General features: G+C 48.5%; 1 protein-coding gene across 1 annotated transcript in view; it reads right to left on the bottom strand.

Annotated features, from left to right (window-relative positions):
• Positions 1-1464: 1464 nt before the first annotated feature.
• LOC129698396 (deleted in malignant brain tumors 1 protein-like) overlaps positions 1465-25213 on the bottom strand; it is a 57981-nt gene continuing 34232 nt past the window's right edge. Inside the window, exons 12-16 of the mRNA XM_055637527.1 lie at positions 23721-24035; positions 13624-13938; positions 11332-11376; positions 3460-3560; positions 1465-2868 (exon numbers count right to left, since the gene is read on the bottom strand). Coding sequence (XP_055493502.1) covers positions 2782-2868; positions 3460-3560; positions 11332-11376; positions 13624-13938; positions 23721-24035 — 863 coding nt within the window. The 3' untranslated portion in view covers positions 1465-2781. The remainder of the gene's footprint in view (positions 2869-3459; positions 3561-11331; positions 11377-13623; positions 13939-23720; positions 24036-25213) is intronic.

Genomic DNA, 25213 nt, shown 5'->3' on the forward strand with positions numbered 1-25213 from the left:
TTAACATCTGTGGTCGGAAAGTTACTGGAGAGTATTCTGAAGGATAGGATATACATGCACTTAGATGAACAAGGGCTGATTAGGGATAGCCAACATGTTAGGTGATTCTAATTCAGTAGCTATGCTACATTCCATTGCCTTTATTTCAGCAAACCTTCACAAAAACCTTTAGTTAACAGTCTAGTTGATATGATTAATGGTGCCAAATCAAACGGAAAAGTTTATTTGACAAACCCAGGAAAAGTTATTGCCCACCGTATGAAATAACATTCTAGTAAAAGCAAGCTGGAAGATCATCAACTAAGTGAAGGAAACTCTTTGGTCTACCTGAAACTTGATGGCCACCCAGCACAACAAGACGTCCTTCAGGGAATGCTGACAATTGGCTTCTTCCAAATCCCAGGAGGATGACAACTCCAATGAGGCACCAGATGGAATGGAATACTTTATTGTTACACGTGACAAGGCCCAAAGAAATTCTTTGCTCGCATACCCAAGCTATATAAATAGTCACCACATATGGTGCTGACAAAGTACCCAGCTCCTCCTTTGTCCCCCCCCCCCCCACCCCACAGCGGTTCCCCAGGCCGGGCCCCCATTGCCTATTGTTCTCCCCCTCTCATCCCCATTGTCCATTGTTCTCCCCCCTCACTCCCTATTGTCCTCCCGCTCCCTCACGGCATTTCCCCCACGCTCTCATCGACCGCCGACCACGGGTGAACCCGCGAGGCTTCGCAGCCGCCACGAGACTTCACCACCGCCGTGGCACCATCGCCGTCGATGCTTCAGCGCTGCCGGCAATGAGTCTCAGTGTCCATACTCGTTCTCACCTAACACCTAGCTAACAGGCACAGGTTCTCTCCGAAGCCTGGTACACCCAATGGCAAGACTCTGTAAGTGAGGACCACCTTGGGCTAGGGTTCTTCTGCTGAGGGATATTGAAGGGCAAGGTCTGATGGGGACACCCTCAAACAAGGGAATTAATATCACCCCAGGGAACATGTGTGGTAAGGGTGTTTGTATGAAGATTAATGTGAACTGAACCATCCTACCACAATTAGAGAACAGTCCTGAACTACTATCTATCTCATGGGTGACCCTCGGACTATCTTTGATTGGACTTTACTGGCTTTACCTTCCACTAAATGTTATTCCCTTATCATGTATCTGTACACTGTAAATGGCTCGATTGTAATCAAGTATTGTCTTTGCGCTGACTGGACAGCACACAATAAAAGATTTTTACTGTACCTCGCTAAACGTGACAATAAATTAAACTGAACTGATAAATTGAACACGACTGTACATGACATCAGTGAATGCATAGAGGCTCAGTTTATCTCAAGAGTTTTTCATTCGTTTTTGGTTTGTATATAATTTTTATTCTGAATAAAATTTAAGTGTGGAAAAGAATTTTGGTGGCTGTAGGATGACTGAATGCTCAATGATTTGTCGAGTCCAGAATTAGCGTTTTTAAACTTTTTATTCATCCACAATGTTATACGGCATCAGACCAATGCATTAAAATATCTGCAAATCTTAATTAAAAACTGAACATATCATAGCTAGCAAAACATAGAAACTATGGAAATGTAACTAAAGGACTAAAGACACTGGACTAACACTCTTACAACGTGCAGGAAGGAACTGCAGATGCTGGTTTAAACTGAAGATAGACACTATAAGCTGGAGTAACTCAGCAGGAAGGCAGCATCTCTGGAGAAAAGGATTAAGTGATGTTTCGGGTCGAGACCATTCTTTAGACTGAGTCAGGGGAAAGGAAACCAAGAGATATAGATGGTGATGTCGTGAGATATGGAACAAATGTAGAATTCAAAGTTATCTTGTTGAGTCTGTACTCATTCTCATCTATCAAACAGCTAACAATGGCTTGTTTCCGTTATCATCGTTCCTTTTTTTTGCATAGCTTTCATTCATTTGTTCTGTATCTCTCTACATCACCGTCTACAACTAGTGCCAGATTTACCTATAGGCTTGATAGGCTGATGCCTAGGGCCTCAAAATCTAGGGGGTCTCCGGCCAAGGTGTATAATATTTTTGACCTTATCATAGATTACATCTCTCATTTCCCTTTCCCCTCAATCTCAGTCTGAAGAAGAGTCTTGACCCGAAACGTCTTCTAAAGAGATGATGTCTGACCCGCTGACTTACTCCAGCATTTTGTGTCTACACTCTGACAGAACAGACACAGAATATACTGCTGAAAACCAAGCTTCATTATCTATATGTTGGATGATTGATGCCCTTTGTATACAGCCATCCAGGATGAAAGCCATATCGGTTAAATTGCCTGTGGCCACTCACACCTGTGTGTACATCACAGACACAGCTTTTGCAGCCCCTTGTCCTATCAGGAACAACAGTCCTGGAAGCCTCACATCGTGTAACATGTAAGCTGTCACAGTGGCTGATACAAATATGAGGCACTCATACACAAACAGACAGAGGATGGATGTATATGGATACAGATCAAGTGTAGGCAAATGTGACTTCAAATTGCCAGAGATACAATGGGCCAAAGGGTGTGTACGTGTTCTGTACAGTTCTGTGGAAGTCGTTGTGGCCTTCACGAGTTACAGAGCAGGAGGCGAAAAGGCAGAGCGAGGAGTTGGATGCAGGCACTAGTGTGTGGGTGCGTGAAGCTGTTGCAGTGACACACCACTGGTGTGGAGGGGCAGTGGCTGGGGTTCCCTGTGGGACTCCAACTCAGTTGTGGTGGGGACATCCTGCACATTCAACGCCACGGGGTGTGACCTCAGCTCAGGCGCCTCTCTTCCGCCTCCTCTCTGGGTTCACTTGGCTGTCAAGGACACGGTTTCCTGGGATGGATGACAGCAGGGAATTAATCTGTGGATGATAAGAGCAAGGCATATATTTACACACTTCATTCACTCTCAATCGGTCCCAATGTCCCACGGGGGATATAGACATGGAATGGGTCACAGTCTGCACGGATTAAAGACACTCACCGTGTCTCAGAGAGAGTGAGTGAGAGAGGGACAGAGTGAGTGAGAGAGACTGCTAAAGAGACAGGGAGAAAGAGAGCGAGAGACAGAGTGAGAGTGGTAGAGGGCGATGGAGAGAGGGGGAGGGGGAGGGGGAGGGGGAGGGGAGAGAGGGGAGAGGGGGAGGGGGGGTCGGAGAGGGGGAGAGGGGGAGAGGGGGAGGGGAGAGGGGGAGGGGAGAGGGGGAGAGGGGGAGAGGGGAGAGGGGAGAGGGGGAGAGGGGGAGGAGGGGGAGAGGGAGAGAGGAGAGAGAGAGAGAGAGAGAGAGATGGGAGAGAGAGAGAGAGAAGAGAGAGAGAGAGAGAGAGAGAGAGAGAGAGAGAGAGAGAGAGAGAGAGAGAGAGAGAGAGAGAGAGAGAGAGAGAGAGAGAGAGAGAGAGAGAGAGAGAGAGAGAGAGAAGAGAGAGTCAGCAACAGTAGTGAAGTTTCTCACCAGTTGCTCCAATGCCTCGGTGACCTCTGGATCGGATGGATAGAGCTCACTGCCAACCAGGGTGAACTCGATCATTCCAGCGACCCGTGTTTTCTGCAGGTCTGGGCAGACGGAAAGGATTTGTCATCACGGATTCTCCCAGCACCAGTCACTTTTAACTCTATCTCTCCCCCTCTTCCATCTTGCCCAGCCCCATCACTCCGCAGCTCGGAGAAGCATTGCCCCAGCTATTTGCCTGCCCCATACCACATCATGTAGCAATGTTAGAAAGTTTTGAGGTTTTAAAAATAAAGTCTGCAATTTATCCCATCAGATAAAGCATAAAAGGAAGTGTAATTTGACACCTAATTCACTTTCATATCGTATTAAAAAGGTTATGGCCATTTTCATACTCGGAAATTAGCATCTTGTTCCCTATTGCTTTTCCCTCGACTTAACACAAAAGCTGTGATCGAGGACAGTCAAAAGCCCATAACTTTCTTTCAAAAATTAAGAGAACTGAATGAAATTTTCAGTTATTGTAGATTGAAACATTCTGAAACAAATATAAAATATCTTACTTGGATGACCTGAAATTAAAGCATATCATTAGTCAATTACCTAATTGTAGTTAATTTCAAAATTGACCATTGTGACAGAAATAGTCATAACACCCAGACTGCCTCAAAACTTTAATATTATTGTATTATATGCTGTAAGTCCGAAACAGATAGGTAAATAAATTAGGTTACACAAAAAAGCTGGAGAAACTCAGCGGGTGCAGCAGCATCTATGGAGCAAAGGAAATAGGCAACGTTTCGGGCCGAAACCCTTCTTCAGACTGATCGGGGGCGGGGGTGGGTGGGGACAAGAAAGGGAAAAGCAGGAGGAGCCCGAAGGCTGGGGGATGGGAGGAGACAGCAGGGGGGTTGAGGAAGGGGAGGAGACAGCAAGGACTAACAAAATTGGGAGAATTCGATGTTCATGCCCCCGGGATGCAGACTCCCCAAACGGAATATGAGGTGCTGTTCCTCCAATTTACGGTGCTGCTCGCTGTGGCCATGGAGGAGACCCAGGACAGAGAGGTCGGAGACGGAGTGGGAGGGGGGAGTTGAAGTGCTGAGCCACCGGGAGGTCAGCTTGGTTATTGCGGACCGAGCGGAGGTGTTTCGGCGAAACGATCGCCCAACCTCCGCTTGGTCTCACCGATATAGATCTGCTGACATCTAGAGCAGCGGACGCAATAGATGAGGTTGGAAGAGATGCAGGTAAACCTCTGTCGCACCTGGAACGATTGCTTGGGTCCTTGAACGGAAAGAGTCGAGGGGGGAGGTAAAGGGGACAAGTGTTGCATCTCTCTTGCGGTTGCAAGGGAAAGTGCCCGGGGAGGGGTGGGACCGAGAGGGAAAGGGAAGAATTGACAAGGGAGTTATGGAGGGAGCGGTCTTTGCGGAAGGCAGATATGGGGGAGATGGGAAGATGTGGCGAGTGGTGGGGTCACGTTGGAGGTGGCGAAACTGACGGAGGATTACTTTTTGTATGTGACGGCTGGTGGGGTGAAAGGTGAGGACTAGGGGGACTCGGCCCTTGTTGCGAGTGCGGGGATGGGGAGAGAGAGCAGTGTTGCGGGGTATGGAAGAGACCCTGGTGCGAGCCTCATTTATGGTGGAGGAGGGGAACCCCCGTTCCCTGAATAGTGAGGACATTTCAGATGTCCTGGTGTGGAACGCCTCATCCGTGGAGCAGATGCGGCGTAGACGGAGGAATTGGGAGTAGGGGATGGAGTCCTTACAGGAAGCAGGGTGGGAAGAAGTGTAGTCCAGATAGCCATGGGAGTCAGTGGGTTTATAGTGTATGTCGGTCAGAAGTCTATCACCTGCAATGGAGATAGTGAGGTCAAGGAATGGTAGGGAAGTGTCGGAAATGGTCCAGGTGTATTTGAGTGCCGGATGGAAGTTAGTGGTGAAGTGGATGAAGTCAGTCAGTTGTGTGCGGGTGCAGGAGGTGGCACCAAAGCAGTCGTCGATGTAGCGGAAATGTTACATTTTTTAGCAGTAGACCAAGTCTTTATGGAGAAATCAGTTGCTAGCTGGTACATTGGTATATCATAATCAGTAGCATCATCATACTCCTCAGATTGTAACCAATAAGCAAATCTGTACACCATGTTTTTCCTCAACGTTTCAATTTTGGCATCGTAAACTACAAGTTTGTTCTCTTCAAACCACACATGACATTCCTTTCTGCCCACTACTTTCCCATTAAGAGTGTCCTGTAGATTCCAATTCTTAAGAAAAGGATATCTTTTTTGAATAGCCTAAGTATCCAGGAGCGCTGCTGCTGCTGCTGCTGCTGCTGCCGATGCCGCTGCTGCTGCTGAGTCGGAGGCTGCTACTGCGGGTCTGCGGACGGCGGCACCGGGAGCCCGCGGGTCCCTGGAGGGAGACCGCTTTTCAGGGCTCTCGCAACGGCGACTTCTCCCGCCTGAGTTGCGAGGTTGAAGAGCTCCTGGAGCAGGGCCTACATCACTGCCCCGCGCGGCTTGGAATGGCCGCGGGACTCTGCGAGCGCACGCCGGGGGCTCTAACATCAAGACCCGGTGTGCGACCTTGCATCACCCGGCGTGGCTTTAATGGGCGCGGGACAATCGCCATCGCCCGCCGGGGGCTTTGCCTGTGACTCTGACATCGGGGGGGGGGGGGGGGGGGGGGGGGGGGGGAGTGCAGTGGAGAGATAAGTTTTTTTGGCCTTCCATCACAGCTATGTGATGGATGTTTATGTAAAATGTAATTATGTTGTTGTGTCTGGGGTCTATTTGTGTGTAATGTATGGCTGCAGAAACGGCATTTCGTTTGGACCTCCAGGGGTCCAAATGACAATTAAATTGACTCTGACTCTATCCAAATAACAAACCCATTCACATAAGATTTCACAATATAAGATGATTTTTATATCTCACTGTCATTAATTTATACCACATGGAAGGAATGTAATGTTTAATTTCCCATAAATTAATATAGAGACATCAACTCAATATAAACAAGATTATCTATCTGTCTGTCTGTCTGTCTATCTATCTATCTATCCTCTTATCTATATTTCATCTCTCTCTCTATCATCTCTCTGTCTCCCTCCCCCCCTCCCTCTCTCTCTCCCTTCCCCTCTCTCCCTCTCCCTCCCCCCCTCCCTCTGATCTCATCCCTCTCTCTCCCTCCCCTCTCTCCCTTCTCTCCCCTCTTCTCTCCCCTCGTTCTCTTCCCCTCTCCTCCCTCTCTCTTCCCTCCACTCTCCCTCCTCCTCTCTCTTCTCATCTCTTTCTCTCTTCTCCCTCCCCCCTCTCCCTCTCCCTCCTCCTCTCTCTCCCCCTTCTCTCCCTCTCATCCCCTCCCATCTCTCCTTCACCTTTCTCTCCTCCCTTCCTCTCTCCCTCTCCCACCTCCCCTTCCGCTCCCCCTTCTCCTCCCCCCCCCTCCCCTTCCCCCTCTCTCTCTCTCTCCCTCTCACCCCCTCCTCTCCCCTCCCCTCCCCACCTCTCTCCTCTCATTCCTCCTCTCTCTCCCTCCTCCCCTCTCCTCTCCTCGGCCTCTCCTCCCTCTCCCCTCCCCCTCCCCATTCCTCCCTATTCCCCCTCCTCTCTCCTCCCCTCCCTCCCTCCCCTCCCTCCCTCCCCTCTCACTCTCCCCTCCACCCCTCTCCTTCTCTCTCTCCCTCTCTCCCTCCCCACCCCCTTTCCCTCTCTATCCCATATGCCCCTATAACAATTACCTCACCCAAACACGCCCTCTCTACCCCTCTAGCCCGTGCCCACCACCTACTCCCCCCCCCTCCCCTATCCCCCCGCCCCCACCCCACCCCCCCCTCCCCCCTCCCTCTCCCCCCTCCCCTCTCTTCCTCTCATCTCCTCTCCCCCTCCCCCCTCCTCCTCTCCTCCCTCCTCTCCCTTCCCCACCCCCTCCTCTCCCTCCACTCTCTCCCCTCTCCCTCCCCCCTCCCCCTCCCCCTCTCCCCTCCTCTCCTCCCCCTCTCTCTCCTCCCCTCTCCACCCCCTCTCCCCTCCCTCCTTCTCCCCTACCCTTCCCTCTATTCTCCTCCCCCCCTCTCTCTCCCCCCCCTCCCCCCCTCTCTCCTCCCCCTCTCCCTCCCTCTTCCCCCCCCACCCTCCCCCCCTCCTCCCCTCCCCTCCCTCTCTCCCCTCCCTCCTCCCCTCCCCTCCCACCCCTTTCCCCCTCCCCCCACCCCCCCCCCCCTTCCCTCCCCTTCCCCTCTCCTCCCTCCGCCCCCCCTCCCTTTCCCTCCCTCCTCCTCTCCTTCCCCCTCCCTAACCCCTCCTCTCCCCTCCTCTCCCTCGCTCCTCTCCCATCCCTCCCCTCCCCCATCCCCTCTCCTCCCCCTCCTCTCCTCTCCTCTCCTCTCTCCCTCTCTCCCCCCTTCTCTCTCTCTCTCTCTCTCCCCCCCCTCCCTCTCTATCTGTCTCCCTCTCTCAACCCTTCTCTCTCTCTCTCCTTTCCCTCTCTCTCCTCTCCCACTCCCCCGAGACCTCCCTCTCTAGCTCTCCCTCCCCTGACCCCTTCTCTCCCTCTCTCTCTCTCTCCTCCCTCCTCCCTCTCTCTCCCCTCCCCTCTCTCCCTCCCCTCTCTCTCTCTCTCTCCCCCTCTCTCTCTACCCTCTCTCCCTCCCTCCCCCTCTCCTTTTCTCCCCCTCCCCCTTCCCCTCTCTCCCTCTTCCCCCCTCTCCCCCTACCCCTCCCTCCCCCACTCCTTCCTCTTCTCTCTCCCCTTATTCCCTCCCTCTCTCTCCATCTCCCCACCCCCTTCTCAATCCTCTCCTCCCTTCCCTCTCTCCCCCACCCTTCCTCTTCCTCTCTGTCCCTCTCCCCTATCCTCTCCCCCTGTCTCCCTCTCCTCTCTCTCCTCTCTCCCTCTCTCCCTCTCCCTCCCCCCCTCTCCCTCTCCCCCTCCCTCCTCTCTCGCCCTCCTCCCCTCTTCCCTCTCCACTCTTTCCTCTCTCTCTCCCTCCCCTCCTCCTCCATCTTCCCTCCCACTCTCCCCCCCTCTCCCCTCCCCCTACCTCTCTCCCCCTCCCCACACTCTTTTGCCCTCCCCCCTCCTTCCCTCCTACTACCTCTCCCCCCACTCTCTCCCCTTCCCCCACCCCTCCTCCCTCCCCCTCCCCCCCCCCTCTCTCCCCCTCCCCCACCCTCTCTGTCCCTCCCCACCCCTCTCTCCCTCCCCTGCCCCCCCCCACTCTTCCCTCTCCTCTCCCCTCCCTCCTCTCTCTCTCTCCCCCACCCCCCTCTCCTCTCTCTCTCTCCGCCCCCTCCCCCCTTTCCCTCTTCCATCTCCCTCCCCTCCCCCTCCTCCCCCTCCCCTCCCCATTCTCCACTTTCTTCCCCCCCCCCCCCCCATCTCCCTCCCCACCCTCTCCCCCTCCCCTTCCTCTCCCCTCCCCTCGATCCCCTCTCTCCGCTCTCCTCCTCCCTCCTCACTCTCTTCCCCTCTCCCCCCCTCCCCTCCTCTTTCCCTCTTTCCCTCTTTTCCTCCCCCCCCCCCCCCCCCCCACTCTTCCCCCTCCTTTCCCTCCTCTCCATTTCCCTCTCCCCTCCTCCCCTCTCCCCTCCCGCCATCCATCTCTCCCTCTCCCACCCCCCTCTCCTCCCTCCTCCCTTTACAATCATTCCTCCCCTTTCCCTCCCTCCCTCCCTCCCTTCCAACCCTCTCTCTCCCCCCCCCTCCCCCCTACCCATCTCTTCCTCTTCCCCACATCTCCCCCCTACCCCTCTGCCCCTCTTCTGCACTCTTACCCTCCCCTCTTTCTCACCACTATTTCCCTCTTTTCCCCTACCCCCTCTCCCCCTCCCATCCCACTTTTTCCCCGCCCCTTCCACTCTCCCCCTCCCCTCCACACTCTTCCCCCTCTTCCCCTTCTCCCCCTCCTCCTTCCCCCCCACCTCTCTCCCCCCACCCCCACCCCTCTAACCCTCCCCACCCCACTCTCATCCTCCCCCTTCCCCCCTCTCTCCATCTCCCTCTCTCCTCACCCCTCTTCCTCCTTCTCCCCTCCCTCCCACCCTCTCCCTCTCTCCCCTCCCCACCCCTCTCCTCCCTCTCCCACCCCTCTTCACCCCATCTCCATCCCCACCCCCTTCCCCTCTCTTGCACCTTCCCCGCTATCCCTCTGCACCCACCCCCCTGCTACCCCTCTCCCACCCCCCTACCCCTCTCCCCCCCTTCCTGCCCTCCCCACTCTCCACCCACTCCCCCCCCCCATCTAATCTAATTATTAAATTGTCTCGTGATTTAAAAAAAAAAACGGGAACGTATGTCCGATTCATTTTATCTTCAGCAGCTAGCAGCCCAAGGAAATCTGCCTCCAACTGGCAGTAGAAAGCTGGATTTTAATGGCGGTGCTGGCTCGATGGGGCAAATGGCCTCCTCCTGCACCTATTTTCTATGTTACTATGATGGCACCTACCTCGCCCTTCCCCACTCTGCCATCCGCCCCCTTCCCTCCATCCCTACCCATTTTATGCAAGGGTTCCATTTCGTCCTGGACTCTGCCCATGTTGCACAATTTCCCAGCTCCCTTCGTACTGAACCAAGTGTTGGGAGGTTCTTGAGCTCAAACCCCCCTTGTCCAAGCCTTTCATACAGAACAGATCAGTGCTGAAACAAAGGCAGTTCCGCCCTGCATGTCCCTGCTGATCGAACTAATATCATCTATCCGCACGTTTTCAATATCCTTCAATTGTCTGCTTATCCATGTGCCTAACTAAAAGATTCTTAAATACCCACCATCATGTCTGCCTCCACCACCACCCATAGCAGTGCGTTCCAGGTACCCAACACTCTGTGTGAAAAAATACCTTGCACTCTAAATCTTACCTAAAAGATATGCCTCTTGACTTTGGTATTTCCAACCCGAGAAAAAAAGATTCTGAATGTCTACCTATCGAAGGGTCTCATAATTTTATATACTTACAGGTCTCACGTCAACCGCCAACGCTCCAGAGAAAACAACCCAACAGTCAGAGCATCAGTCTGGTAAACGTCTTCCGTACCCTCTCCAAAACCTCCACCTCCTTCCTGAAATGGTGCGACCAGAACTGCATCTTTTCTCACCTCCAGCTCTTCACCTATCCCCCCCCCCCCCCCCCCCCCCCCCCCCTCCCTCCCCCGCTTTTCCCCCCCCCCCCCCCCCCTCTCCAATCCTCTCCTTTTAGTCTGAAGATGGGACCCGGCCCAAAATGTACCTATCCTTTTTCTCCAGATGCTGCCCGATCCGGTGAGTTGCTCCAGAACTTTGTATCCATCTTTGGTATAAACCAACAACTGTTTTGCTTTGTTACGAGTCCAAATGCAGCCCAACTAACTTGCCCCATCTACACTGGTCTCACCCGCCCGCACGCGCTTGGATCATAACTCTCTAAACCTATCCGATACATGTACGGTTATCCAGAGGGTGGACAAACGTGGATTGTTTTTTCTGGAACGTTGGAGGTTGAGGGGAGACTTGATAGACTAAAAACATGATAGGCCTAGATAGGGTGGACAGTCAGAACCTTTTTCCCAGGAAGGAAATGTCCAGCATTATATGGCATTGCTATAAGGTGAGAGGGGGAGAGTTCATTGGAGATGTGCGGGGCAGATGTTTTACACAGAGGGTGGTGGGGGCCTGGAACGCATTGCCAAGGATGGTGGTGGAGGAACAGACAATAGCGGTGTTCAAGAGGCTTTCTGATAGGCACATGGAGGGGCAGGGAAGACAGAGATGTGGTTCATGTACAGGAAAAGGCGATCAGTGTAACTTGGCATCATGATCGTCACAAACATCGTGGGTCGAAAGGCCAGTTCTTGTGCTGAACTCTTCTATATTCTATGCGTTTCTCCCACCTACCTGTGTCCGTGAAGCAGCGTTTCTGAGCCAAGTTCTTGATGCGTCCTGAAAGGAAGAGAGAGGAGAGTCATCAGAGCCGCGTCCGTGACCTTTCGCAGCGTCTGCCCCAGGCTGAGGTCGAGGGTCAGCACCTTGCCCCACGCTGGGCAATTTCAGATAATCTGCCGCTCCAGTCTGTGTCGGAATCAGGTGGTCACGAGGGGAATAGATAGGTTGAATGTACAAGAAAGAACTGCAGATGCTGGTTTAAATCGAAGATAGACACCAAATACTGGAGTAACTAAGCGGGACAAGCAGCATCTCTGGAGACCCTTCTACGGACTGAGAGTCAGGGGAGTCTCTGTATCGCCCACTCCCCTGAGTTCAGTCTGAAGAAGGGTCTCGACCCGAAACATCACCCATTCCTTCTCTCCAGAGATGCTGCCTGGCCTGCTGAGTAAATCCAGCAATTTGTGTCTATCTTGGGGTGAATGTACAAAGTCTTTTTCCCAGGGTATGTGAATCAAGGGCATAGATTTGAGTTCATAAATTCATGTTCTTGGAGCAGAACTAGGTCACTCAGCCCATCAAGTGAACGCCGCCATTCAATTATGGCTGATTAATTTTTCTCTCTCATATCCATTCTCCTGCATTCTCCACTTAACCCCAGGTATCCTCACTAATAAAGAATCTGTCAAATTCCGTGTTAGAAATATCCTCAGACTTGTCCTCCACAGCCGTCTGTGGCAATGAATTCCACAGATTCCCCACCATCTGACCAGAGAAATTCTTCCTCATTTATGTTGAAAAGGGAAAGGTTTAATACTAACCTGAAAGGCAACTTTCACATATCTACGTGTGGGGTTTATGGAGGAAGCTGCCAGAGGAAGTGTTTGAGGCAGGCAAAAATAACAACATTAAAAAGGCACTGGGACAGAAACAGATATAAATGGATTAGAGGGCTGGGGGCCAATTGCAGTCAAATGGCACTAACTTAGATGAGACACCTTAGTCAGCATGGCCAAGTTGGGGCATCGGGTCTGTTCCTGTGCTTTGGTACTCTAATGTTCTTGAGGGTTGTCCATTTAGGACCTTGCCCACATAAGGTTATGTGATAGAAGCAGAATTAGGCCATTCGGCCCTTCAAGTCTACTCTGCCATTCAATCATGGCTGAGCTATCTCTCCCTCTCATACCCATTCTCCTCCCTTCACCCCATAACCCCTGACACCCGTTTTAATCAATAATCCATCTATCTCTACGTTAAAAATATCCATTGACTTGGCCTCCACTGCCTTCTGTTTCAAAGAATTTCACAGGTTCACCACCTTCTGACTAAAGAAATTCCTCCTCAAATGACCTACAATGCTAGACTCTCCCGCTAATGGAATCAACCTCTCCACATCCGCACTATCCAAGCCTTTCACTATTCAGTAAGTTTCAATGAGGTCCTCACTCATCCTTCTAAACTCCAGTGACTACAGGTCCAGTGCTGTTAAACGCTCATCTCTGGTTCCACACATAAATCACCCCTTTGGTTCCTAGGTCACAGAGCCTTTTCCTAGCTGCCCTCTGGTTCCTGACAAAGAAATTATTGGGATACTCCTTTATCTAACTTGGGAAGGATATTTCATGGCCTAGCATTCCTAATTGCTATCTTAAGTTCTATCGTACCATTTCAGTGTTCCTCCAGGGACTTCTTTGATTCGAGTTACCAGTATATGGACTGATAGGTACAGTCGGAGAAACAAGCAAGAACAAGCCTGAGATAAGTCACAGAAAGTATTGAGTGAAAGGGGAGGGTGAGACTGCGTAGAATGACTTGGTGCCAGGAGTGAGAGACGATTGGATTAGACAGGGTGGGATATTAATAGTTGAGGAAATTTCACATTGCTCCACCTAGTCATCCATCTGCATCTGCGCTTTGGAGAAAAGACTCCACATTCATCCACAATCTCCATGTTACAAATATTCTTCATTGGAGGCAACATCCTCAACAAGCTCTTGTTAACCTACGCTATCACTGTACATCAATGCCCCTGAGGGTCATGCCATTTACTCTGTACTTCCCGGGTGCATTTGGTCTCTTGCAATGCATCACTTCATTTAAGCTCCATCTGCCATTTCTCTGCTCTAATACCTAACTAATCTATATCCCGCTGCATCCATTCACAACCTCCCTCACTGCCCACTTGATCTCATTTTCATGTTGTCTTTATTTATGGATAACATCACTTTCGCTTTCAAGGTAAAATTCCTGACCCGAGCATGGAAACCCACTCCTCAAGGAGGGACCATCCCCACCCACACTCACCTGAGCAGGAGACTCCAGCGTACTCTCCGTGTATGCAGTTATTCACTATCCATGGTCTGGCAGGACACTGGTCGAGGGCAGGCTCTGTCCCGTTACACATCACTTCACCCAGCCAGATGTTCCCAGTGGCCTCTCCGTTGGAGACAGCTTTTGTTACTAACCGGGCCGTCCCACAGTTCAACACTCTGCAGACCACGTTCCCCGCATTGATATCCCAGCTCTTGCCGCAGACGGTGACCCAGGTGGAGTTATGATAGACCTCCACTCTCCCGGAGCACATGTTGGTCCCATTCACCAGACGGACGGGCACTGGACCTGCAACAGAAGTGGTGAAGGAACATAGTCAAATCTAAAATGGAGTCAGTCTTCTACAAAAGCATGGACTAGTAGAACAAAAGAATGGCTTGGTGCCAAGTCTGAATAACATTGGAAATTATATGGAACACAATATGGAGGACAGGTTGTCTTTTCAATAAAGACATCAAGATGGCAGCCGGCGAAATAACATGTGCTTCTTTTCAAGGCCATAAAGAAGCCATGATTGAAAAAAATAGCTGACGCTCCAGATAAGTAATAACTTGTTATTGGATCAGCTTGATGTTGACCCAGCTTTCCTATTTTCTGAAAGGTTGCAGAATCTTTCCGTCATATCCAGACTTGGTAGGAGTATCTTACTGATAAGAAAAATGTATAATTGTGCTAACTTTCCTCTGTTCTGTGAGTGGAGCCCGAGAAGCACTGAGCAACGTTTTGTGTTCATTGCAATCTTTGCCACTCCAATCCAACGAATCACTTAAAGTTTATCTTTAACAGTTTCTGTTGCTATCTGCTTTTTAAGAAATGAAGTTTGACATTTGGCGTAGTCGGCAGGATCTCGCTGGGACCAGTAAAACAGATGACTAAGAGGGTGCAGTTGATCAGGATCTGAAGGGGAGAAAACTGAGCTCTAGTCAAACCCTTTGAGTCTCCCGAAGAAGCTCCCGGTAAAAATCTCTTTGTCTGAGGTTGATCCTGTTCCAGAAGCAGATCTAGAAGCAGACAGTGAAGGTAAGACCACGTATAAAGGTTTGGCTTGTGTATTGGAAATGAGTAAAGGATTGGACACGGCAGACTATAAAGTTTTTGTCACTAATGTGTATTGGAAAGACAAGGTGTCTTGAAAAGAAGTGTATTGAAAAGGCAATGCGTCTTGAAGAGACAGTGTTTTGAAACGACTGTAGTGAATTTGCAGCGTGAGAGAGAGAGAGAGAGAGAGAGAGAGAAGAGAGAGAGAGAGAGAGAGAGAGAGAGTAGCCAGATTGAACTTAACAGACTGCAAAGGGTTGTTACTAATATAAAGAATTGGGCTTAATAGGCTGAAAAAGTTTGTTACAATTTGTGTATTAAGAAGTGATTTGAAGATTGGATAGACATAGAAATAATTTGGATAAGAGTGATGGAAAGACGGCTGTACAACACATGCATTATTTGTTTCATAAGAACAACAAGGATTATAGAATATTGAATTATAAATTGACCAAACGTTTAGATATTGTGTCTTGGCCAGTAGAAGAATATGGAATCATAGAAACATAGAAAATAGGTGGAGCCAGCACCGCCATTCATTGTGATCATGGCTGATCGTCCCCTATCAATAACCCGTGCCTGCCTTCTTCCCATATTCCTTGACTCCGCTAGCCCCTAGAGCTCTATCTAACTCTCTCTTAAATCCATCCAGAGACTAGGCCTCCACTGCCCTCTGTGGCAGGGAATTCCATAAATTCACAACTCTCTGCGTGAAAAAGTTTTTTCTCACCTCAGTCTTGAATGACTTCCCGTTTATTCCAAGACTGTGGCCCCTAGTTCTGGACTCGCCCAACATTGGGAACATTTTTATGCATCTAGTTTGTCCAGTCCTTTTATAATTGTATATGTTTCTATAAGATCCCCCTCATCCTTCTAAACTCCAGTGAATACAAGCCCAGTCTTTTCAATCTTTCCTCATATGACAGTCCCGCCATCCCAGGGATCAATCTCGTGAACCTACCCTGCACTGCCTCAATCACAAGGATGTTCTTCCTCAAATTAGGGAACCAAAACTGTACACAATACTCCAGATGTGGTCTCACCAGAGCCCTATACAACTGCAGAAGAACCTCTTTACTCCTATACTGAAATCCTTTTGTTATGAAGGCCAACATTCCATTAGCTTTCTTCACTGCCTGCTGTACCTGCACGCCAACTTTCAATGACCAGTGTACAAGGACACCCAGGTCTCGCTATACCTCCCCCTTACCCAACCTAACCCCATTGAGATAATAATCCCGCCCCCTTGTTTTTGCTGCCAAAGTGGATAACCTCACATTTATCTTTCTTATACTGCATCTGCCCACTCACTCAACCTGTCCAGGTCACTCTGCAACCTCCTAACATCCTCTTCACAGTTCACACTGCCACCCAGCTTTGAGTCATCCGCAAACTTGCTAGTGTTGCTCCTAATTCCCTCTTCCAAATCATTAATATATATTTTTTATAAACAGTTGCGGCCCCAACACCGAGCCTTGCGGCACTCCACTCGCCACTGCCTGCCATTCTGAAAAGGACCCGTTCATTCCTACGCTTTGCTTCCGGTCTGCCAACCAATTTTCTATCCATGTCAACACCCTACCCCCAATACCATGTGCTCTAATTTTAGTCACCAGTCTCCCGTGCGGGACTTTATCAATGGCTTTCTGAAAGTCTAGATACACTACACCCACTGGCACCCCTTCATCCATTTTACTTGTTACGTCCTCAAAAAATTCAAGAAGATGAGTCAAGCATGATTTCCCTTTCATAAATCCATGTTGACTTGGACTAATCCTTTTACTGCTATCCAAATGCCCCATTATTACCTTTAATAATAATTGCAACCAGCATCTTTCCCACCACCGAAGTGAGGCTAACTGGTCTGTGATTCCCCGTTTTCTATCTCGCTCCTTTCTTGCAAAGTGGGATAACATTAGCTATTCTCCAATCCACAGGAACTGATCCTGAATCTATTGAACATTGGAAAATGATCTCCAATGCATCCACTATTTCTCGAGCCACCTCCCTGGCGACCCTGGGATGCAGACCATCAGGCCTAGGGGATTTATCATCCTTCAGTCTCATTAGCCTACCCAATACTATTTCTCGCCTAATGAAAATTTCTTTCAGTTCCTCTACCCCCTTAGATCCCCTGTCCAGTACATCTGGGAGATTGTTTGTGTCTTCCTTAGTGAAGACAGATCCAAAGTACCTATTCAACTCTTCTGCCATTTCCTTGTTGCCCATAATAATTTCACCCGTCTGCCTTCAAGAGACCCACATTTGACTTTGCTACTCTTTTTCCCTTAACATATCTAAAGAAGCTTTTACTGTCCTTCTTTATATTCCTGGCCAGCTTCTGTACTTCATCTTTTCAGCCCGTATTGCCCGTTTTGTTTCCTTCTGTTGTCCTATGAAAGTTTCCCAATCCTCTGTCTTCCGGCTACTCTTTGCTGTGTTATACATCTTTTCTTTTAGTTTTATTCTATCCCTAACTTCTCTTATCAGCCACGGTTGCCTCCTACTCCCCTTAGAATCTTTCTTCCTTTTTGGAATGATATGATCCTGCGTCTCCCGGATTATGCCCAGAAATTCCTGCCATTGCTGTTCCACCGTCATTCCTGCTAGGATCCCTTTTCCAGTCTACTTTGGCCAGCTCCCCTCTCATGCCTTCATAGTCCCCTTTGTTCAACTGCATCACTGCCACTTCCGATTTAACGTTCTCCTTCTCAGATTGCAGATTAAAAGTAATCATATTATGATCACTACCTCCAAGCGGTTCCTTTACCTCGACTTCTCTTATCATATGTGGAGACAGAGACAGAGAGACAGAGACAGAGACAGAGACAGAGACAGAGAGAGAGAGAGAGAGAGAGAGAGAGAGAGAGAGAGAGAGAGAGAGAGAGAGAGAGAGAGAGAGAGAGAGAGAGAGAGAGAGAGAGAGAGAGAGAGAGAGAGAGAGAGAGAGGAGAGAGAGAGAGGAGAGAGCGAGATAGAGATTTGGGTGGAGACGCGAGATAGCAGTTGGTTGGATTATGCCTGTAAAAGAGGGATTAAATTGTGGAATAAAGGCAGAACTAGTAAAAGAATGGAAAGTACTTCAGATGGAATGCCAGTGGGCAAAGGAATAGGAGATAAGGGCTAAGGCAGAGAAAGAAAGCAATGATAAGTGTTTGTAGAACAAACCCGGTACCGGTAAGTCCTATCGAGACCCTATGTCTGGCAATGGTATCCCTGTCTATAGAAGGGGAGGTGCCCAATCACAATCTAGATCACTGTCCAATCACAGCTCACACCACTCCCATTTTGAACATTAGCCCGCCCACCGTTACATTAAACTACTCCTTTTGTTAATTTTAAATTCTGACTCCAACAAGACGACTTTTGCAATTTAAAGACACTAGGGGTCACATTTTAAGGATAAGAGGGAGGTCTTTTAGGACCGAGATGAGAAAATCATTTTTTACACAGAGAGTGGTGAATCTGTGGAAATCTCTACCACAGAAATTAGTTGAGGCCAGTTAATTGACTATATTTAAGAGGGAGTTAGATGTGGCCCTTGTGGCTAAAGGGATCAGGGGGTATGGAGAGAAGGCAGGGATGGGATACTGAGTTGGATGATCAGCCATGATATCGAATGGCGGTGCAGGCTCGAAGGGCCGAATGGCCTACTCCTGCACCTATTTTCCATGTTTCTATGCAAGCCTTAAACCTTCCAGTCCTAGTTCACAAATTCTGCAAATTGGTCCCCACAGAAATAAAGATTATTTTAAACAGAAAGGCTTTTGTCAGACAAGGGAGCAGAATCTAAAGTTAATACAGAGAGGTCCCTAATGTTTTGCATGATTTTTTGGAAACGAGGTAGCTGCGCTGCTCTGGCCCACTACACTCAGATAAATTTGTTGTATATTTTGCTTGTATTTTGTACTAGTTTTTTTTTAATGTTCGAATGGAAGTATTAGTTATAAACCAAAAGCTCTCTAAAAAGTATTCTAGAATGTGCTTTCAAGTTGCCACTCATCCAAGTTCTGGCCCTTCATGTTCTCACTCATCCACGTTCTGAGTTGTCACTCATCCATGTTCTTTTCCTTATCTGACTAGAGAGTTCAGTGTTCTTTTCAAGGCTATGCTGCCAAGATAATGGCAGCTCTATCCTACTTGGATTTCGCTCTGTCTATTTCATTTCTCCCAATGCCTATCGGGATACTTGACATCCAGTCCCAGGCTATATTTATATATTCATATATATGACCCTTTTGATGAAATGGTCCGTCAGATGAAATAGGATGTCATTGAATGAGCTGGCAATCTATGAAAATTAATGGTTTATTCTTTGTTTTCTCTTAACTTTAAGTTTATTTTCTTCCTATTTCTTACCTTTTGAATTGAGTTCAAATAGAGACCTGAATTCCACGATGGCCACGTTGCATTCAGGTAGATGTGTTAGATGAGATTGGAGATGCCTTTATCTCAGAACAAAATCTGTTAATTTGAAATTGTACATTTGGGGAGATTGGAACGATTGGGAATATTTTTAAATTGTTTTGTTTCAATAATGATCCATTTTTAAAGGGTCTGCCATAGGTAGTTAAAGAGTGATCTCACATGCACCACCACCCGTAGAATTCTCGATTAGTGGAGGGAATGAATAGGACACTAAAGAGTGTGGAAGTTAGTTATGACCTACGGGCCCACAGCAGTTAATTAATTGCATGCGCACAGCAATTAAGCAGAAACTTGTCAGTCTTGTATTCACATGGGTTAAAAATGCAGAAGCCACTGCCAGTTGAACACGGACACAGTACATACTACTGGGAGACTACGTACTGATAAGGTAGTGGATCGGACTAAATTGGGACTGTGTTGGAGGGGACTGTACCAAGTGCTACTATGACACCAACTGCCTTGAAGATTGAAGATTACCCCTGTTGGAGACATCTGCTATTGTAAATGGAGGAGAACCAAAAAAGGACAATGGGGCTATTGACCTTACTTTTTATCCTGAGGTTGGCCCAGATGGGCTGAACTTGGGGAAACACCCCTGCACCAAGACGTCCTGAATAGGGCTGACAACTATCCTTACGTTTTTATAACACTGACCAAGATGGATCGCAGGTTCTTGAAGTAACCAGAAAAAGGTGGCAGCTTATCCCGGAGCTAACAGTCCGAGCTGAAACAGATGAGAAATGTGATCACCAATGCCCAGTCTGAAAATGACTATCTCGTTTCCATCACACAACAGCTGAAGGAGAGCAATCAGGTTGTGGAGTTGAACAGCCTTGATTTTGGAGGGCAACTCAGTTACAGAACTGGATTGAGGTAAATCCCAGCTAGGATCAAAGTGAGGAGCTGGGTTGGGATGGATCAGACAGCCAGTTGGCATTGATGGAGAAGGAAGAAGAATATTGGTTTCACACGCTGATGGACAACTTGGGAGAAAGAACGACTGGATTTATGAAAAGACACTACATTTGTGATGAAAGTGGACAGACTTTCAAACAGCTAAAACACCTGTCAGTTCACCAAATGTGCCTTACTGGAGCAAAACCAGTGTGTTTGTGGTTACCAGTGCAGGCAAAGAGCATCCTTGAAATACCATATGACCAAGCACAAGGCAGAAACTGAACTTGAATTTGCTTGTAACCAATGTGAGAAGCGGTTCGAGAAGGCTCACAATTTGAATGTTCATATGTCCATGGTTCATCCCTTGACCCAGAATACAGATTAAAAAAAACTATTGAAATTGAATCGTCAGCTAAGTATAGAACCATTAATTAAGCAGGAACCCAGTTAATAGTTATTCAACAGCTAAATGATGAGTCTAAAGAATCTTGCATCCTTTTTCAGTGTCAGCAAGACACAAAGGATTAACATGAATAAATGCAATCAAGCCAGGCTCACCTAAACAGACTGGGCTAGAAACACCTGCCATTTTTGTTCCACTGTCATCCCTGCTAGTGTATCTTTCCAATCAACTTTGGCCAGCTCCTCCCTCATGGCCCCATAGTCCCCTTTATTCAACTGCAGCACTGACACCTCCGACCTCCTCTTCGCCCTCTCCAATTGTAGATTAAACCTGACCATGTTATGGTCACTGCCTCCTAATGGCTCATTAACCTCGAGGTCCTTTATCAAATCTGATTCATTACATAATAATAAATCCAGAATTGCCTTCTCCCTGGTAGGCTCCAATACAAGCTGTTCTAAGAATTCATCACAAAGGCACTCTGTAAGTCCCTTTCTTGGGGTCCAGTACCAACCTGATTTTCCCAGTCTACCTGCATGTTGAAATCTCCCATAACAACCACAGCATTGCTTTTGCTACATGCCAATTTTAACTCCTGATTCAACTTGCGCCCTATGTCCAGACTACTGTTTGGGGGCCTGTAGATTAGTCCCATTAGGGTCTTTTTACCCTTACAATTCCTTTGTTCCATCCATACTGACTCCACATCCCCTGGATCAATGTCACCCCTTGCAAGGGACTGAATTTTATTCCTCACCAACAGAGCAATCCCACCCCCTTTGCCCACCTGTCTGTCTTTTAGATAGGAGGTATACCACTGAATATTCAGCTCCCAAACCTGGCCATGTCTCAGTAATTCCCGCAACATCATACTTGCCAGTTTCTAACTGATCCTCAAACTCGTCCACTTTATTCCTTTTACCTTGTGCAATCATATACATCACTTTGACCTCCTTATTCACTTTCCCCTCGCAATTTACCCTGACCTTACTCGGTTGCCCCCTTCTCGAGCTTTCCTTCCCATTCATTCGAGAATTCTTTGTAATTTTTCCTGTAGTCACTTCCTCTTCAACTCCATCTTTATACTCCAAATTTGTCAATACCTCCCCCCCACTATTTAATTTAAACCCACACGTGTAGCCCTAGCGAACGTGCCTGCCAGAATGTCCGTCCCCCAACAGTTTAGGCGTAACCCGTCCCTTTTGTACAGATCCTATCCCAGAAGAGATCCCAGTGGTCTATAAATCTAAATCCTTGCTCCCTGCACCAGCCCCTCAACCACATTCAGATCCCCTATCTCCGTGTTCCTGTCTTCACTAGCACGAGGTATCGGAAGCAATCCAGAGATAACCACCCTAGAAGTTTGGCTTCCTAACTCTCTGAACTCATGTTGGAGAACCTCCTTCCTCTTCTTCCCGATGTTGTTTGCTGGCTGCTGGCTGTTCACCTTCTCTCTCGAGAATGTTCCGAATTCGGCTTGTGACATCCTGAACCGTCACCAGGGAGGCAACAGACCATCCTTGTATCTCGTCTGCCGCCACAGAATCTCCCGTCCACTCCTCGGACAATGGAGTCACCCACCACTAGGGCTCTGCCCGACATCGGTCTCGCCGGTCGAGTCCCATCTCTAGGATTGGAGCCACCGATGTTTCCGCTGCTCGGACAGGAAACATCGTCTTCCCGAACAGTTTACATTAGGTACAGACACCCGAGTCTACTGCACTCCATGATTTCCACCCTTTCTCTCCGACACACACCTTGGTCCTTCCTGTATCCTCGGCATGACTACCTTACTCTCGTTTTCTGGGATGGCCCTGAGGTCCTCCAGCTGCTTCTCCAGTGCCCCAACACGGTCCTTTAGGAGCTGAAGCTGGATGCACTTGTCATAGATGTAGCAGCCAGAGGCTTCATCTGTGTCCCTGGGCTCCCACATTCTGCAAGCCTCACACTGTCTCATCTGCCCCGACATGTGCTCACCACGCTCCATCCTCTCGAGCTTTAGACGTAGCCTCCTCTCCTCAGTCTCCTCTCCTCAGCCTCCTTGCCGAAGACTCTCGAGCAAAAGGACTGCACTTTACTCACAAGGCCGCTCCCTCACTGCTGTTCCCTCAGAGCCTTCTTGCTTATATGTTTTCTGCACCCTTCGAACTACCAGACTACACACAATACATGACGTACATCGGAACAGGTCCATCGGCCCACAATGCCTGTGCCCAAATGTAATGTCAAGATAAGCTATTCTCCTCTGCCTGCACATGGTCCATATTCTTATTCCCTCCATATCCATCTGCCTATCTAAAAGCCTCTTGGTGAACTTATGCTCCCTCTCCAAAGCTTCCACGTCCTTCCTGTAATGGAGCGAACCAGAATATAACAGAATACTACAAAAGTGGTCAAACTAAAACCTTATAGAGCTACATTCAGACCTCCCACCTTCTCTAGTCAAAGCCCTGACCAATGAAGGCAATTATACCAAATGCTTTCTTCGCCACCCTGTCTGTCTGTGTTGCTACTTTCAAGAAATCGAGTACTTGTAGCCCTAGGTCTCTGTGCCTACAAACGTTCCCAGGGCCCTGCAATTTACTCTGTAAATTCTTCTCTGCATTAACTTCCCATAATGCATCAGTTTGCACTTGTCACAATTAAACTCCATCTGCCGGTCCTTGGCCCACTTTCCCAATGTAGTTTTAGTTTTTAATTTTTGAGATACAGCGAGGAAAAAGGCCCTTCAGCCCACCGAGTCCACAACTAGTGATCGCCTATACAATAGTCCTGTTCTGCACACTAGAAGCCAATTAACCTACAAACCTGCAGTCTTTGGAGTGTGTGAGGAAACTGGAGCACCCGGAGAAAACCCATACGATCACAAGGAGAAAATGCAAACTCCGTACAGATCACTGAAAACAACAATGTACGGGGCTTGTTCTTTTTCACACAGAGGGTGATGGGTGCCTGGCACGCAATCCCAGATGTGGTGGTGGAGGCAGATGCTAAAGTGACATTTAAAAGACTTATGAATCGTTGCTTTTAAACTTTTCTTCTGATTTACTTTAATAAAGATAGTGGTTTATAATCTGGTGTTCTTCTTCATTCACTGATCTGAATCCTTAAACATGCCTATATTTCATTAGAGGTGCACATGAAATAGACAAATGTAATCCCCTGCATTCTGGAGTTCTATAGTCACAGCAAGACAGTAAACCAAACTGTAAACCAAGATGATAAGACTGGTGGGATGAGAGCACAAATATACAACCAAAGTTCAGTAAAAGGTTTGCAACCTTGCCTCACCACCCTCACTCACCTGAGCAGGAGACTCCAGCGTCCTCACTGTGGATGCAGTCATTCACACCCCATGGGCTGGCAGGACACTGGTCGAGGGCAGGTTCTGTCCCATTACACTTCACCCCATCCAGCCAGATGTTCCCAGTGGTCTCTCCGTAGAATGCACCAGTTGGTACTGTCTGAGCCGTCCCACAGTTCAACACCCTGCAGACCACGTTCCCTGCATTGATATCCCAGCTCCTGCCGCAGACGGTGCCCCAGGTGGAGTTATGATAGACCTCCACTCTCCCAGAGCACATGTTGTTCCCATTCACCAGACGGACGGGCACCGGACCTGCAACAGAGGGGGATGAGGTTGAAATTAGTCAAGTTCTCAGAACTCACCTCATAACTAAACCTTCTCCTTCTCACCTTAAAGCTGTGCCCTCTGGTATTGGACAAATCCATCCCAGGAATAAACATAGAAACATAGAAAATAGGTGCAGGAGTAGGCCATTCGGCCCTTCGAGCCTGCACCACCATTCAATATAATCATGGTTGATCATCCAACTCAGTATCCTGTACCTGCCTTCTCTCCATACCCCCTGATCCCTTTCGCCACATCTAACTCCCTCTTCTATATAGCCAATGAACTGGCCTCAACTACCTTCTGTGGCAGAGTTCCAGAGATTCACCACTCTCTGTGTGAAAAATGTTTTTCTCATCTCGGTCCTAAAAGATTTCCCCCTTACCCTTAAACTGTGACCCCTTGTTCTGGACTTCCCCAACATCGGGAACAATCTTCCTGCATCTAGCCTGTCCAACCACTTAAGAATTTTGTAAGTTATACAAAATGTTGTGATTATAGCGAGTACAAGCCGAGTCTATCCGGTGTTTCTTCATATGAAAGTCCTGACATCCCAGGAATCAGTCTGGTGAACTTTCTCTGTACTCCCTCTATGGCAAGAATGTCTTTCCTCAGACTAGGAGACCAAAACTGTACGCAATACTCCAGGTGTGGTCTCACCAAGACCCTGTACAACTGCAGTAGAACCTCCCTGCTCCTATACTCAAATCCTTCTGCTATGAATGCTAACATACCATTCACTTTCTTCACTGCCTGCTGCACATGCATGCCTACTTTCAATGACTGGTGTACCATGACACCGAGGTCTGTACATGCGAAAGATCTGACTACCTCGTAATCTCCTTTAAAACTTCCCTGTTTTACCTGGGCCAGATAGGGAATGAGGTTAGATTAAGAATCAAGTCAACAAAAGCTTCTGAGACTGGTGAAAGGGGAGGGTGAGTGTGGAATATGAAGTGGTGCCTGGAGTGAGAGGGGAGTAGATTAGACAGGGTAGGATATTAATAGTTGAGGAAATTTCATATTGGTCCAACTAGTCACCCAACAGCATCTGCGCTTCGGAGAAAACACTCCACATTCATCCACAATTTCCATGTAACAAATACTCTTCATTGGAGGCAACATCCTCAACAAGCTCTTGTTAACCTACACTATCAACTGTACAT

The sequence above is a fragment of the Leucoraja erinacea genome, chromosome 6 (assembly GCF_028641065.1).
Source record: "Leucoraja erinacea ecotype New England chromosome 6, Leri_hhj_1, whole genome shotgun sequence".
NCBI classification, from domain to species: Eukaryota; Metazoa; Chordata; class Chondrichthyes; order Rajiformes; family Rajidae; genus Leucoraja; species Leucoraja erinaceus.